The sequence below is a fragment of the Nannobrachium achirus genome (assembly GCF_963921795.1).
Source record: "Nannobrachium achirus genome assembly, chromosome: 1".
NCBI classification, from domain to species: domain Eukaryota; kingdom Metazoa; phylum Chordata; class Actinopteri; order Myctophiformes; family Myctophidae; genus Nannobrachium; species Nannobrachium achirus.
Genome location: NC_137810.1, coordinates 17996498 through 18014207, shown reverse-complemented (window position 1 = coordinate 18014207; position 17710 = coordinate 17996498). Strand labels below are relative to the sequence as shown.

Sequence of the window (17710 nt, the reverse complement as noted above, 5' to 3'; positions counted from 1 at the left end):
ATTCCACACATTATTTGGTCCATTCATTGAAATGTCCATAATCTCTGTTAAGGCAAGACACTTACTGTACATGAATATATACAACTTATCAAAGCCTATGCCATTCATTCATCACCCATATGTGTGCATACATTCTATGAACTGAAAACAATGTAGTGAAAAGTGTTGAAGACACTTAAAATAATTGGTGGTGGACTTTCATTTTCAGGCCTCAGCACACACCTCTAAGCAGGATATGAAGTAGTATCACTAGCATGGCATACAGTTTGATGTTGCAGGTTGTTACACTTAAAGTAAATTAGCTTAGTGATTCACATGAAAGGGAAATATTTTTCACTTTTCACTTTTAAGCCTATTGATAGTCAGTGAGAGAAAGCCAGGAAACCAGGAGAGAGAAGGTGGTATTACCGTACATACATTAATCCATATACACATCCATACATCACCCCTATGCCCTCCTGTGTCAGTGAGTCATTTAAAGCTGTGTGTACTCATCCAATAATGAATTGCTGTGACTTGGGGTCAGCTATTGTTCCTCTAGTTTCATATCCATTTGAAAGTTCTGGCAAAAAACAACAGAGGTCTGATTAATTACCCTGCACCATTTGCAACACACCTGTCAATTGCCTGCCCCATATACGTATGTGCTCCAGCTCCCCAAAGAACGTGTTCATATGTAATTTCGGGTCCCGTTGGGTATGAGAATGTGCTCTGTGCTCTGAAGCTTGTGGAAAAGTGGAGATATTTTACTAAACACACGTTTGTATCAGTGTTGTTTTTGACAGCAAATTTTGATTTAGTTTTAGTCATAGTCTTTTGAATAAAATGTAATTTAATTTTAGTAATAATTTAGTCACCTGAAAAGTTTTAGTTTTAGTCTAATTTTAGTCGTCTAAATATCATACGTTTTTAGGCGACTACATCTACAGTTGATTTAGTCAACTAAAATGTATTTTGACAGGCCTTGGCATCGTAATGACTGATTTTACACTTGGTTGCGTGCTGAAAATACCCGATCTACAAGCTCACAACACGTCGCAGCTTGTAGATCTGCTATTTTCAGCATGCAACACCTGAGAGCAATTAAGCAACCAAACATAAAATGACTCTCTTCTCCACTAGTCCCTCCCTAAAGTTTTTAGTTTTCAACGCAGTTGACAAAAACTTTTCGTCATAGTTTTAGTCGACAAAATCAACAATGGTTTGTATGCCATAATAAGGACAATAGCTGGCCCAAGTCACAGCAATGAATTACTGGGTGAGTACACAGTACACACACAGCATTACAGCTGTTAATGCCACCGCGATGACTCACTGACACAGAAGGGCATAGTGGTGATGTATGGCTGACTGTGTATATGGAATACATGAAATGTATGTAATATCACAGCCATTCTAGAGCTAACCCGGCCCTGGAGTCATACTAGGAACTCACTGTCAGTCCATGTACAGTAGTACACACCCTAACCATTCAGCTATCGGGTCACACCACCATCTAAACGTTTAATGATTGATAGTGTAAGATTGATCAGATCGAATCATTATTAAGCCAAAGTATTATACTGAACTACCTCTAGTTCCAGGTAGTTATCTTTACCCACATGACACCTTACTCTCTATTTCCTCTCTCTCTTCCTCCCCCGCTGTTTCTCACTCCCATGTCTATATCTTCTCTTCATCTTCCTCTCCCTCTGTCTCTTGCCTGTGTTTGTGTGTCTATCTGTGTCTCCATGCAGCTATGGTCCAGGGCGCCTCTCTAGAGGAGGTGTATTCCCAGGTGAAGCAGATTGTTGAGGAGCAGTCTGGCCCCTACATCTGGGTTCCCACCAAGGAGCGGCTCTGAGCGGCTCGCGTGCGCCCGCATACACACGTACACGTACACGTACACGTACACACACACACACACACACACACACACACACACACACACACACACACACACACACATACACACATGCACAGACACGCAGATATACTGTACATGTAATACTCTTTCATCACTGGCTTTTCTGATTCCCTCAAATTTGCCATTCAACTGACCTGCACTCTGTCGCACTCACACATACCCATAAACATACACACACACACACACACACACACACACACACACACACACACACACACACACACACACACATTCACACGCACAAGTACTTACACAAGCACATACACTCAAACAAGGCTGGGACTATCTCGGACTGCTGCTTCCTGGAATGGGAGGGGCTAATGTCTGTCAAGCAGCCTATTGGTGGATTCTTTCTACGGCTCAGTTCCTTAATGTTTAAGGTAGTGGTTCTAAATCGAGGAAACATGCACCATTATCTGATTTTGTTTCTTTGTTATGATTATTGTTGTTGTCGTTGTTGTTTTCATATTAATGAAGGGTAATGCATTCATGTATATGGGTTTGTAACAATAATAATGTCACCAAGAGACAGACTTTTGCACGCTGTAGCTTTAAGAGCATGTTTTTGGGACAAAACTCTTGATTTCCCTCCCGATCTGTCTTTTCTCATTGCATCATTCTTTTTTTTGTATCTCTCTCTCTCTCTGTCTCTCTCTCTCTGTCTGTCTGTCTGTCTGTCTGTCTGTCTGTCTGTCTGTCTGTCTGTCTGTCTGTCTGTCTGTCTGTCTCTCTCTCTCTCTCTCTCTCTCTCTCTCTCTCTCTCTCTTTCTCTGTATCTCTCAGCATCTCTCTCATTCTCTTTGTTCTCTCTTCTATCTCATGTCCATCCGTCCCCCAGACAGTCTGTAGGCTATTAGATGTGTGGTAAAGCCAACAGGATGCCCAGACATTTATTACTGAGAGCCAAAGCAAAGCTATATGGTACGACTGCAGTTGGGAAATGTAGCACAGATTATTACTAGCGTTTTGTTTTAGGAATACCCGTTACCATGTTTTGTAACGAGCAGCAATTCTCAATAAACCCTTGATGAATTAGGCTGCATCAAAATACAAATACAGAATATAATTTCACCCTTGGGAAAACCAGAAACAACTAGACAAATAGAGGGCATATTTGTTGATCTCCCTGCCTCTTTTTGGACAACCCTATATAGACTGGATATCTCTACAGTTTATAATATGTTAATGTTCAACCACAGGTTTTTAATCTGGGTCCCCTACGCTGAAAGCCTAATTTATTACACAACGCTGTCACACGGCAAAGAATGCAGACATTCAAGCCCACAACGCGTCCCATTCGCGACGCATTGTGAGCTTGTATGTCGGCTATTCAACGTGTGACAACGTCGCCCCACAAAGTATGAATCAGATTTATTATTATTTTATTCATTACCCAAAGGCTGGGCTGTGACTCTATCCCACAGACTTCTACCTTCCTTCAACATCTTCACCTGTCCTCCCTATCCCTCCATCTCTCTCCTGGGTCATAGTGTGGCATTAGTTTCAGCTCTCCAGCACAATAAGAAGCACTGTATTATCTTCATCATTGCTATCATCATCATCATCATGGTCATTATAGCGTCCCTCTTACTGTTGCTTACAGAACAGGGCCATCTGTCTAAAAGCATCTTGGTGTGACAGTGTCAAAAATGTCGCTAGCATCTTAATATTCCTATGGGCATGTGTCACGGTCCACTTCTCTCATTTCTCTGTCAGAAACTCATCTGTATCAACGACAACGTTTTAAGTTATGTCAACTGCTAATGTGGCTGTCCATCATGTTGGTGTGCCAGAGTTGAATGAATGAATGAATGAATGAATAAGGCATCTGTGGGGTCATTAGGAGTAGGAATTGTGGGTGTCAGACTGGAGAGAGACTCACCTTTTGCCTTGCTAGCATGAATGACACACAGTACATTCACATCACTAAGACAATCTCTGTCCACAAGCTTATAGTTCGACATGCTCAATTGCTTTTGGTAACCTGGACATTGTATGGGCCCTCGCTACTGCCGCAGTCCACTTGCTGTCTCCATCCTCTCCTGGCAGCTCTTCCAACCTGACTGGAGACCAGCGACATGCAGATGATGGGTTCTTTCAGCTAAATAGTTCTGGACTTGGGAAGGTTTACAGTAGATTCTAATCTTTACAGAATATTCTATGTTTGTGCGCTAAAGCTTCCTGGAATTAATGAAGTGGTGTTGTCAGGTGACAGAACTAGTGACTCTGTATGTCCCTGGCTGTATGTCAGTAAAGCCTAATTTATGCTTTGGCGGAAAGGTGTCGAGCAACGTCACAAGGCAGTTTTCCGACGAAGCATAAATTAGCCTTAAGCCAGGGGCCCAAGCCACTGTCTGCTAGAGTAAAGCACTGATGCAAAGACTCTATTGTACACACAGATGGATCTATATATAACATATAATATTTATCCCTGCTCTAACTGCCTATTTTGGTACTAAATAAAAGTCTTTATTGAGATTTATTGAAAACCCTTACCGATTACCAGAAATAATAATTATGTTTGCATTGTGGAACCTGTATGAATGTGAATATTCTATAACTACTGTAAATATGAATATATTTTCCTTTACTTTCACCTCTACTGCTGTTTCTACTGGTCTCTGTTGCCGTCTGATGTGGTCATTCCCTTTAGTAATGCCTGCCACCTTGTGGGTCAAATGGCCACTGGGCTGCTTAAATAAACAAGAATAACAACACTTCAAGTTCAAAGGTAGCAAGAATAGCACTCCTTGTAATACTTATCAAACACAATCCTCATCAACATTAATATTCTCTTTATTTTTGGGCTTTTTGTTTTTATTTACCAGTATATCTTTTTAATATCTTTAGCCCCACTTGTGGTGGGGCTCTAAGGATAGCAATGTGTACTTTGGACAACCACACCAATTACTGTAGTTGTCCAGCTTCCATTTGCAGACTATTCTGCGTCTCTGTCTGCACTCACACACATGCGTGCACACACACACACACACACACACACACACACACATAAACCGTGTACTAAGCAGACTTTTTCTTGGATGCCCGCTTACAGTATCTCACTCATCTCTTTCATCACCGCAGCACCATTTTAGATCATAACTGTGACTGCAACGACAAGTGTCATCCGTGCTAACGTGTGAAACATTACAACCATGAAACGGAGATCATGTTAACACATTACTGACATTACGTGTGTGTCTGCACACGCACGGACATGGACACGCACGCATGCACGCACGCACGCACGCACGCACACACACACACACACACACACACACACACACTCACTCTCTCTCTATCCTGTCAAACCAGTTGATCATTCTTCTTCCAGTAAACTGTCAGACTGGATTAATTAGATTTTGACAGCGGTCAAATTTGAGCCACATAAAACCTGACGGCACGGGTTTCACACTTCACCAGCCTGCACGACGTCACCAGCCAGCCCCATTATCATCTACATGAGCAGCTAACAGCCAGACAAACAGGCCACTGTTCAAGAAGCACTTCCCACCTGTTAAGAATGTCAGAAGTGTTAGGCTGAAGGTAAACTGGGAGAATAATGTGAATGACACCAAACAGAAGTAATCCGGTTGAGTACTGCAGAAGCCTCAGTATCATGTCAGCATCATGGTCAGAGTCAGCCTCATGTCAGGATCATGGTCAGCATCATGTCAGTATCATGGTCAGCATCATGTCAGTATAATGAGCATCATGTCAGTATCATGGTCAGCATCATGTCAGGATCATGGTCAGCATCATGTCAGTATAATGAGCATCATGTCAGTATCATGGTCAGCATCATTTCAGTGACATGGTCAGTCAGTATCATGTCAGCATCATGGTCAGTCAGTATCATGTCAGCATCATGGTCAGTCAGTATCATGTCAGCATCATGGTCAGTCAGTATCATGTCAGCATCATGGTCAGTCAGTATCATGTCAGCATCATGGTCAGTATCATGTCAGCATGGTGGTCAGTATCATGTCAGCATCATGGTCAGTATCATGTCAGCATCATGGTCAGTATCATGTCAGCATGGTGGTCAGTATCATGGTCAGTATCATGTCAGCATCATGGTCAGTATCATGTCAGCATCATGGTCAGTATCATGGTCAATATCATGTCAGCATCATGGTCAGTATCATGGTCAGTATCATGTCAGTATCATGGTCAGTATCATGTCAGCATCATGGTCAGTATCATGTCAGCATGGTGGTCAGTATCATGTCAGCATCATGGTCAGTATCATGTCAGCAACATGGTCAGTATCATGGTCAGTATCATGTCAGCATCATGGTCAGTATCATGTCAGCATGGTGGTCAGTATCATGTAGGCATCATGGTCAGTATCTTGTCAGTATCATGTCAGTATTATTTAAGCATCTTGGTCAGTGTCAGTCAGTACAGTATCATGTCAGTTGGAGGCACTGTAGAATCACCGGTAATCTACTGTAGTTTTAACCTGCTCCCACACACGAAACTCAGATATTTATTCATCTTCTTCAAATGATCGTCAAGGTAAAATAATGGTATCTGCCAGATGCCATTATCTATTGTGTGCTGCCGGTGCCTGGGATCGAAAACAGATTAATGCGAATCAAATGCTCTATCTGAGCTACTCTACCCTCAATGTCTAAACCATAGGTACACCTTGCACTCATTAACCAAACTCTCTTTGATGCACACGCCTTCTAGTTTGAAAGCATTGAAAGGGAGACAAGCATCTCTCTCTTAGAGCCCCCAAAAGGTTAGAGATGAGCTACAGTAGCTATGAGTTTGCCATTTTCGAATATCTGAAGTATAAAATAGGGCTTAATTGGTATATGTTTTGTGCTAACAATCTATATCTCCAAAGTAACTAGAACAAAAGTTTTCAAATAATTGTAGAGGAGTAAAAGGTGCCTCTGAGAAAGTAGACTCCAAACATCATGGAATGTGTCTTTTCTGCTGCTTTGTTTTCTGAGCCACTCATTAACCAAAAGCTCTTTGCACCACTATGCATCAATCACAAACCTTATAGTCTGAAAGCTTTGAATGGGTGAAATGGGGTCATATTTCTTTTAGAGCCTGCAAATTAGTAGCCATGATTTTGTCTGCCCACTCTTAACACCAGTAAAAGTTCATTTCAGAGAGTTGAGAAATAACCAGCTAGATGTGAGTGAAATCTGCTAGACGTACAGTATTTGTTTGTTGTACACTGACAGGTCATATTTTGACGGAAACCACTGTAAGGCATGCGGCAGAAACTCAAAATACTAGAATTGACAGAGTCAATTTTGACAAGTGTGCCTGCAGCTTGCTAAATGTGCAACCTTGTGTAGCGGTTTGGATGGTGAGACAATCCGCCAAGTTGTCTGTGTTTCGTTTTGAGAGGGTCGGTCCCCCTGAAAAACGCGGTCTGGCACGAAACGGTTACGTTTGGCGCGTTTGTGACGCCCCCTATGGGTCGAAGTGGAAATGCTTTTGGGGATCTGTTGAGTATGCCACCCGCGACCTGTGGTTGAAATTCAGTGTTGACTCGACCTTTTGTTTGTGATTTATGGCTATTTTTTGCCAAACGGGCCCCTCCCGCTAAATTTGGCAGCCCGTTACGAACAAACGGTATGGCCTATCGAAATATCCCTTCACTATGTTCATTGCACGGGTTCATAGATCATGTGTACCCATTTTTGTGACATTTGACGAAAATATGTAGGAAAAGGAGCAAAAAGTGTGTTTTGGAGAAAATTCAAGATGGTGGAAAATCTATCCTGGCGCAAATGGGCGTGGCCTATATGGGGAGAAGCGTCTTGAGCCAAGGAATCCAGGGAAAAAATTAATTAAATTTTCCGATCTACGGTTCAAGAGTTACGGGGCAAAACTTAGATTCATTCTTAAAATCATTATGAATCTCCTCTCCGAGGTTTGAAACTGTAGCCCCTATGGTTTGCGAGAGAAAAATACTTGAATGTGATTTCTTGCATTGTCCCATTATAAGTCAATGGGGACAATTAAGCGTTGTTTTTTGCCGATTACGTCGGCATGGTAAGGCGGATTGGAACGAAAGGTAATAGCACACCATTCCCGGCCGAGCCGCACGTTTTGATGTATATATTGCGGGGGTGGCGTAAATGGTGCGGCACTAGTTACGCGCCAAAGTTTTCCTGAGCGATTGAGAGGGTCGGTCCCCCTGAAAAACGCGTTCTGGCACGAAACGGTTACGTTTGTGACGCCTCCTATGGGTTGAAGTGGAAATGCTTTCGGGGATCTGTTGAGTATGCCACCCGCGACCTGTGGTTAAAATTCAGTGTTGACTCGACCTTTTGTTTGTGATTTATGGCTATTTTTTGCCAAACGGGCCCCTCCCGCTAAATTTGGCAGCCCGTTACGAACGAACAGTATGGACTATCGAAATATCCCTTGACTATGTTCATTGCATGGGTTTTAAAGATCATGTGTAACCATTTTTGTGACATTTGACGAAAATATGTAGGAAAAGGAGCAAAAAGTGAGTTATGGAGAAAATTCAAAATTTTTCAAGAAAGAATACAATTTGAACATTCTTTTTAATATTTTTGAAACAACACAAATCTTGTATTTGGGTCCCTGGAAACAAAATCTTTTCAATTGGGGCTCTTCGGCCAAATAAACCTTTTGGGGGTCTTTGATGTGAAAAGGTTTGAGAACTGCTTTTGACAAAGAACCACTGATTTTCCACAATGTCCAGTTAGTCCACACATTAGAAAAAATATGATTCAGGTAAAATAGAATTGGCACAGTTTCAATTTAGCAATGGGCAGAATAAAGGGCAAAATGTGTTTCATACATTAATTAGAATGCATTTCTGGGGTATTTTTTAAATATTTTTTCAATTTCCAATTTTGCATTAGAGTAAAACTGACAATTGAAAAATATATTGCAACGTTGATCAAATTGAAGATTCAGTCATAATGACTAAGACAAGTCAAAAGACAATACCACAAGCACACACATTTGTGCCACGTGATATGTGACACTGTGCTTGTGTGTATATATCATTTTAAAACATTGTTTTCCATGAGAAACTTGTCCTTTTGAAGACTTTTTGAGAGCACAATGATATCTTAGCTTAGCTACATGTAGGTATATGCCTAATAGTTAAGCTGACACACACACACACACACACACACACACACACACACACACACACACACACACACACACACACACACACACACACACACACACACACACACACACACAGAGAGAGAGTATGTATACATTTTTATATATTTTCGTTCATGACTTTTTATATGCAATGGCTTTTTTATTTTATCTTAACGTATATAAATAAAATAAATATAAAAAATAACATGTGAACAAAGAACACACATTCATTTGGTCATTGTAATCCCTGTTGCAGGCTATAACTGCCTCCAAATGTTGCATGGGTATTAAGGCCTTTAGATTTGCTTCTTTTTCTTGCTTGTTCAGACTTCATTTATTTGGCCTTCTTGTAGGAATCAGATGTAGGTTGATGATCAGACTGAGGGAGATGCAGAGAGATGTATCTGCTGCTTGGTTCAACAGGTCTTGAAGCTTTGAAAACAATCCACAATGCATTCTGTTCAGTACTTTTGTTCTTACGGTAAAGAAAAACGAAATCTGTTTAGTTGTACATTTCTGTTTACTGCAATTAGGAAAGCACTACTAACACATTGTTGGTGTGGCCAGTAGGGACACATGTGGCCAGCAGGGACACATGTACTCTCAAGTAACAGGGTGATATTGTACAGTGTTTGGTACAACAATGGCTTTCATAAGTAACTACACAGTAAAATCATCAGTGTTATTTCAACCATTTGGTTACGTATTGCACTCAGAAGTTTAACACCGAGGGTCGTACTGTGTACAGTATGCTACTGTAAGAATGTGTCATTTGATATAACTGTAATTCTGCCAGTTTCTTTTGCTAATAAAACGAAAGTGAGTGGCGTGTGAATGCCATTGTACTTACCACTCTCTAGTTAACACTTCTCTTTCCTCGGTAAATCACTGGAGGAAAACACATTTAAGTGACATTAGAGACAAAATTGTATTGAAAGATTTCAGTTGGTTATGAATAATTATGTTACTTTTGTATTCATAGCCTATACTGCCTGTATAATATGACTCCTAGTCATTATGTAAAGCAACACAAAAAAAGATGCATTGAACTTCCTATCAGGAAGCACACAGACAGTGTTGTCTGTCTCACTGCACTGGCTGCCAATATGATGTGATGCTATTTTCATAGACTGAATATTCAAAGTGCCAATAATATACAGTACTCACCCATTCCTACATTGCTCCCCGAGCAAGTTACTGAAAAAAGACACAAGAATGCAAAGTCAACCAAAAGCAATCATGATGTTAATTATCATGATGTTAATTATGTATTTCAATATTCATTGGCAATATATTATACAGTATCCATATCTCCACTTAAAGTTTTTTTGTACTGTCTATGATTATAATAAATGTTATGTAAGCATTACTTTATAATTACTTTTTCACCGTTTTAGAGCGAGTAACCAAACTCAATCAACACAATTCAGAACAAAATTCAAATTCCAGTGCAGTGACCCTTCCACTGGAAATTGAGAAGTGACCTGCTGCAGTACCTGAATACATCCTCTGGGGGCAGAAGTGGACCTTGTCGCCTGCTGGCATGACTGGAGCTACTGTTACATGGTAGACGTCTCCACACTGCACACTGCTGATGTCACAGCTGTTTTCCCCAGCAGGGGGGGTGCAGGTGTAGTTGGCACTGCCTGACATATCTACTGTGTAGTTGTAGTTGCCGCCAGGAGAAGAACGCCAGTACACCCGCAGTGCGCTGTTGGCCAGTCTGTATAGCTTTATGCCCGATGGACAGCAGGCACCTGTTAGGGACAACAATGTCTCTTAAGTCATACATCTAATAGTGATCTTATTAAAGCTGCAATTCACGGTTTATGTAGGGATTTCAATCTGGGTGTCCCGCGCAGAAAGCCTGTTTTTGGGCAGGTGTGATATTACACTTTGAGCTTCATGCAATACCTCTTGGCAACCAGTAGTGGCCCTCGACCGTAGGATTTGTATTTCTAGTAGAAGAGCAGTCTAGTAATTTTGTATTACCATACACTACCATACAGATTGTTAAAAAAAACGAATTTAAAAGTTATGGATTGCTTATTTAAAACACACTCAGGAAGATTTCACTGTGGACCTTTGTGCACTGTACTATAGACAAAATAGTCGTAGGCTATAAGGGACCTCATTGATTTTGTCACAAGTTATTCCTTGTAAGCAAACTAATTAAATTGTTTTAGGGAAGTTCTATCTCCGTTAGTAGAGACGTCGGCCTGAACTATCTATTTATTGGGATCGGGCAATTAAAACCGATTAGTCTGATTAACCACTTAACCCTGTATTATACAGTACTTCATTGTACAATGGTAGAGTGCAAAACAGTGAAAATAGACGATTTTAAGTGACAGAAATTTCAACTCACTGGATGAGAAGCCCTTATAGGTGCACACAGACTTGTGTCCTGTGCGGCTGTAGGCCTCCATGCCCACGGTGTAGTTGGTGCCACAGGTGATGCATCCCATGAGACAGTGGTAGTCCTGGGTGTGACAGCGGGCATGGCCCCGCGACGACGTCAGAGAGGTGAGGAACGACACTGCCCCTCTGGTGTAAGACCATGTGACGTTGCTCATCGCCATGGTCACCTGTTCCACGGTCAGGTTTACTGGGCAACATGGCGCTGGTAAGGGAAGAGAGTGGAACAGTCAGTCAGTACAGAGTGCAGTGTTTTTGTTCTGTATACAGTATGATGCATATCGTTGCTGTCGGGTAGACACCCATCTCCATATAATATCTTTTTTGTGTTTTTAACGGCCTTCTTGAGGCCGTTAAACTCAGGAATTGATTAAATACAAATGCAAAAGCATGATCTGAAATATCCTGTGGCAACTGATATGAACTCAGAGTCTGGGGTTGATAGTATCATAATTTAAATGTATGTTACCCAAATTATCACTGATGTTAATATTCTGGGACTATGTCAAAATGTTTCAAACTGCCTACATACAATGTTAATTTCTTCAACAAACGATGATTCTTGGGGAACCCTTTTAGTGACACATGAGATGATCATCATACTATAGGAAGTCTCTCAGACTCTATAGTCATCTTCGACCGGTTACCTGTTTCCAGATCAACGCTGAAGCTGGGTAAACTGTCGCCGGCATCGTTGCTTGCTATGGCGGTGATCTGGAATTTGGTGCCACATGGCAGGCTGGCGAAGCTGCAGCTGTCTGAGGCGGTTGTGCAGGTGATGGGGGTGGTGGTACCCTGCTGTGCTGCCACGGTGTAGTTGGCAGTGCGGTTGTTCGCTGTCCAGCTTACGCTGACGTAGTCTCCTGTCTGGTTCACCTTCAGATCCTGTGGCATGCAGGGAGCTGGTGGGGAGAGAGGCCAGGATGAGTTACAGCCTGATTTACACCTTGTCCTATTGCCGCGTCGCTCGTTGAAAATCAGCAAGCAGCGCGGTCAAACAATGAAGTGTACATTTGGCATTTGCCTACAGTGCCTACATAGTCGACTTCTCAGGGTTAATTTCATTCTGAGAGTGTACACAGGTAACCAAATAGACCCGTCTGTGTACACTCTCAGATGTAGCTGTTAAGTAAGAAATTTACTCTAAATCTCTAAATATAACTAAAAGAATATGATTCCAGAACGATGATGAGTAGATGTCCCAGCGTTTATTTCTAGAAGGCAGTAACAGATTAATCCAAGAATAACGTCCATCATAGCAAAAGTCAGTACAGAGAGTCACAGAAGAGAGAGCCCCTGAGCAGCGCGCTGTCCCCTTCCACGGTGCGACAGGCAGGTAACTGTCCCCTAACATAATGAATACATTGACTTTATACTGTATAGGTCCATAGAGATGGGCCATCCTAAAAGTGACACCTGATAGACAGCTGTCATCTGACTCAAGCAATGACATGACATAGGAAATCACATATCAAAGCTTAACATCAAAGGACAGGAAGAAGTCTACACACACCAGAAGGCCTGATTGATCAGAGCTCTTTCAATATACTGTAGGTGCGACCTCACGACACCTTTAGGCTGCCAGACCCACAGCTGGCCGAGAGAGAATATGCAGTGACTCACAGAGGGCAACCAAGGCTGTGACGTAATAAGGCATTATAGAGACTTTGACATTAAACAAAAATGCTACATGTTTACAACAAAAACATATCATACATTTCTATTCTATCAGTAGCACTGAAGGTTTTACTCTGTCTTTCATTCCAAATTCTTCCACACCTGGGTTGATGGCACTGTGACATAACATAACTAACTTTTGTACAAAATACATGATGTGACAGTGATACGGCTGAAAACACATACTGTACTCTGTCTTCACACGAAAATGCATCTTAACCCTATATGTTGTATGTTTGTGCAGTGTGTGTATGTATGTTATACATTGCTTTTTGGCAATGTGGATTTCTAGGAATTTGCAATGCTTTGTTTCAATACATGTGTTTTTGTGTTTTGTACTAGGTACGTGTGTACGTACGTGCGTGAATGCATGCGTGCACATACCCGTGTCCCTGGTGCGAGCCTGGCAGGTGCGGTTGCAGCCTTGGATTTCATTGCAGGGTATCACCCACACATTGTAGGTGCTGTCACATGTCAGGTCAGAGAGGGCACACACGGATGCTGTGTCATTGCATACGATGGTCTCGTCACTGTCCACGGCCCTCGTCTCGTACAGCTGTGCCCCGCGCACAGGGCTCCACATGATCTCCAGGGTCTCTGTGCTCACCAGGCTGACGAGCACGTCCTCTGGGCAACAAGGCACTGTGGTACAGATGAGATTGAACACATGATGAAGTGACGTGAGCTAATTTTATACAGCATCACAGCAAAAGCCGAGCCATTTCCCTACACTCTACCTGTCTGGTCTTTCAAGTCCAGTAACCTTGGACCCTTGGTTATGGTTGCACAGTACCTGTGGAAAGCCTGGTTTCTACTGCTCAGTCATCAGTGCTCTGCTCTGATCTGGACATTTCCCCACACACACATCCAAGCATACATTTACAGATAGGCAAAAGTGTTCAGGAAATGGTCACAATAACATGTAATTATTACTTTCCATTGGTAATATTTATAAAACCAAATACATACTAAAGCAGTTCTACTTTCTACTTTCAATATTTCTGAAAATGAAATATGGAGACATTGTTACACAAAGTAACAATATCTGCTCTAGATCAAAAGCGAATTGCTCCCAAAAAAAGAAAATATGTTAACGACTTTATTCTGGGAAGAATGTTCCCCAAGAATAACAGACCTAGATCGACAATTTTGGGCGAAGAGATTTGGTGTAGAGTGAGAAAAGGAGCGTACCAAGTACAGTTACAATTCAACGTTTTACTAAGTACAGAGGGTTTAAGCTGCAAAGATTCCCCAGCCTTCTGGATAACAGTACACAGTATTGTTTTTGTACAATACATCGGATCTCTCGACAAAATATAGGTCTCACAAGCTTTTTCCACTATATTCACCATTGTTCACTCCAGAATAGGGTTGAATTGGCTGTGGTTAAACAGTTACTTACAGGTGGTGTAGTTGAGGGTCACTCCCTCGGGACTGCGGCCAGCATCGTTGTAGGCAAACACGTTCATCAGGTAGGTGTATCCACACATACAGGTGAAGTCGCAGCTGGTGCTGTTGGTGGTGCAGTCCACTTCAGCTCCGTCATCTCTCTTGATGAAGGCCTTGTACTTGTCAGCATGGGGTGAGCTATTCCATGACAGCATACAGTTTCCTGCCTCTGTCTCCTCGACTGCCACATTCTCGGGTGGGCAAGGGACTGGGAATACAGGATAAAGTTTAATGTTTAGTGTCCTATAATCCTAATGAACGGCAGTATATAAATCATCCTGAATCAAATTAATTCAGGGATATGCTGATTCCCTGATGCAGGAGTGTCAAATGTATTTTATGAAAAGTAAATTCAATTACTTTTTTTCTCAAATAACATCTGTTTGAAATGGATCGGTTTTGAGGGAACTGGCATATTTGTTTGAGAGGGAGAAGGTGACACACACAGGTGACAATTGAAGCTCTTAAATGCAAATGGGCTGCCTTTTTTCTGCCAATAAAGATCATATTTGGATCATTGGAAAATAGCTCCTTAATCAATCTCTCAAAAATGTATTGTGAAAGGGTACTAATAAATGCTAAGAACTGCTAAAACGCATTGTCACTTACATAAATCAGTTAGTCAGACCTCATTTTCCCCAAATAAAACTATTAAGTGTCATACACGTGTTTAAACAAAAAAAAAAGTGATATTTGTAATTAGTGAAATATCGATGTTTATGTTATATGATATATTGGTAAAAGTCTAATATCATCTTGTATTATTCACTTTGGAAACCAGGGAATGGTTTGATCATTGATACTCACAAGACATGAACACCAGAGGAGGGGATGGATGGCTGGGTCCAGCGTCGTTAGACGCAGTGACTTGGATGGAGTAGTTCTCTCCACAGACCACTGGTGTTAGGGTACAGGCACTGGATGTGGAGTTACACTGCAGGGCTCCAGCCGTGACATGATATTCCACAGCTATGGATGGATGGATGTTCTGATCCTTGCTCCAGGACACATTCAGTCCTGCAACATCACCGTCCCAGACCACAGACGACCACAGACTGATGGAATACGGAGTGGGAGGTCCTGTGGCAATCCAAATAAATATCATTAGTTTGGTCTGACAAATGAAACATTTGATCACATGCACTGTACGTGTTAAACAGTGGTTCTCAAGAAGGAAGCACCACCATGACTCTTGATTGTGTAAAAATGGACCGGGAAGGGTCCATTTGGTTCCATTTGTTGTACACTGTCAAGGATACAGACCTGTAAGGGTCCTTTTGGAACCTGCTCAAGAAAACCTGAGGGTCCCTGGACCCTACTATTGAGAACCACTGCTTTAAAGAATCATGGACAGCTTAATACCTTTCCTTCTCCATAATCTCATGAAGTCAATACAAACAGTTTTCCCATCAATGTACTTGGTCCCTCTCCCATCTTACGTGTAGTCTGGTTGGCCGATACAGCCTCTCCCTTCCTGCCCTCCGTGTCCCAGGCGTAGACAAAGACAATATAGTGCGAGCCTGCATCCAGGCCAGCAATGGTCTCCGTTAGACTTGAGGTGTTCACTATCACGGTGTTGTTTATGCCGAACTTATGGACACCAACGGAGTAGCTCACTGCATGCGTCACATTGCTCCATGATGCTGTGATGGAGTCGTTGCTGGGAGATGAGGTGGTCAGCACAGGAGGAAGCAACACTGTAGGGTGGGGAATAGAGCAAGGAACGTTGTCAAATCAAATGATGTTTCTTGCATCCTGGACCATCCATCCTTAAGGGCCAAAGGGATGGATGCATGATGATCAGTTAATCGTTTATCATTTAGTGACAGTGAGATTCATCACACACATTCTTTGTGTTCATTTATCCATGTGTAACTGAGTTAAATGAACACTTGGGTTTTTACACTGCAGTCACAGGTAGGGCTTGAAATGCTTATGTTGTTCCGTTTACTGTCACTGTATATACAAATAACTTTGTTCAAATACTGGGCTTTCTTGTTTCTCTGAAATTAATTGAGAAAGACATAGGAGCTTTGGTAAACAGCATGCATTGTCAGGATGAGGTCAGCTTTTTGTGTTTTGCATACTTATGTCAGATAAGATAAGGTCAGTATTATCATAAGTGGATCAAACCAATGTTGACAGGTTGGGACCTATATATATAAGGAAGAGGTTGTGACCTACCGGTATATTCTTTTGTACTCATTTTAGACAATAAGGAAGATCAGATAACAAGGGAGGTGGAAGTCTATGTGGCAATATTTCTTTTCCCAGTGAACTAGTAACACATTTCTGCTTGAAACAAGCCCTCAGAAAGTTATTTCCTACATTATGTCCCCCCTGTCCATAAAATATGTTTTTAAAACTACATGAGGCATAACAGTACCTGTCTTTCCTTCCACAGAGGTGGACGGCTGGCTGCGGCCATCAGCGTTCTTAGCCATGATTGTGACCTACCGGTATATTCTTTTGTACTCATTTTAGACAATAAGGAAGATCAGATAACAAGGGAGGTGGAAGTCTATGTGGCAATATTTCTTTTCCCAGTGAACTAGTAACACATTTCTGCTTGAAACAAGCCCTCAGAAAGTTATTTCCTACATTATGTCCCCCCTGTCCATAAAATATGTTTTTAAAACTACATGAGGCATAACAGTACCTGTCTTTCCTTCCACAGAGGTGGACGGCTGGCTGCGGCCATCAGCGTTCTTAGCCATGATGCTGAGTGAGTATGCGGTGTACGGTTCAAGGGATCCCAGCTGTGCAGGCGAGGAGGTCACATGGTCTTCGCGGAAGAAGCCAGCATTGTTCTCAATGCGTATGATGTACCCAGTGGCCCCGGCGACCGGGGTGAACTCCACCATCAAGGTTGTGCTGTCTTTTGCCTTCACTACGTCAATAGGATCCATCACCTTGGGAGCTAAAGACAGTTAATGCACACAATTAGTTCTGATGAAAAAACATGTGGGAAGAAGAAAAACATTTAGTAAATGCCCATAATAGAAAACGTAATCCAACGCAAACAGGCACCTTGCATTGCACGAGAGGTACAGTACTGTATGCAGAAAATAAGGGCAGCTATATTTCATAATATACCTCTGGCTGAATTTGGACAAATCTCTTCGTGAACAG

General features: G+C 41.9%; 2 protein-coding genes across 2 annotated transcripts in view; one reads left to right on the top strand and one right to left on the bottom strand.

The window, feature by feature from the left end:
* LOC308286480 (disks large homolog 4-like) overlaps positions 1–1861 on the top strand; it is a 151055-nt gene extending 149194 nt beyond the window's left edge. Inside the window, exon 25 of the mRNA XM_080727515.1 lies at positions 1737–1861. Coding sequence (XP_080583641.1) covers positions 1737–1843 — 107 coding nt within the window. The 3' untranslated portion in view covers positions 1844–1861. The remainder of the gene's footprint in view (positions 1–1736) is intronic.
* An 8029-nt stretch (positions 1862–9890) lies between these two features.
* LOC308286471 (fibronectin type III domain-containing protein 7-like) lies at positions 9891–17487 on the bottom strand (the record flags this gene model as incomplete). Its single annotated transcript, XM_080727505.1, has 9 exons — positions 9891–9922; positions 10531–10791; positions 11403–11657; positions 12100–12354; positions 13514–13771; positions 14532–14786; positions 15386–15658; positions 16018–16275; positions 17238–17487. The coding sequence occupies 9 exons, from the start codon at positions 17485–17487 to the stop codon at positions 9891–9893; spliced, it is 2097 nt and encodes a 698-aa protein (XP_080583631.1).
* Between the last annotated feature and the right edge of the window lie 223 nt (positions 17488–17710).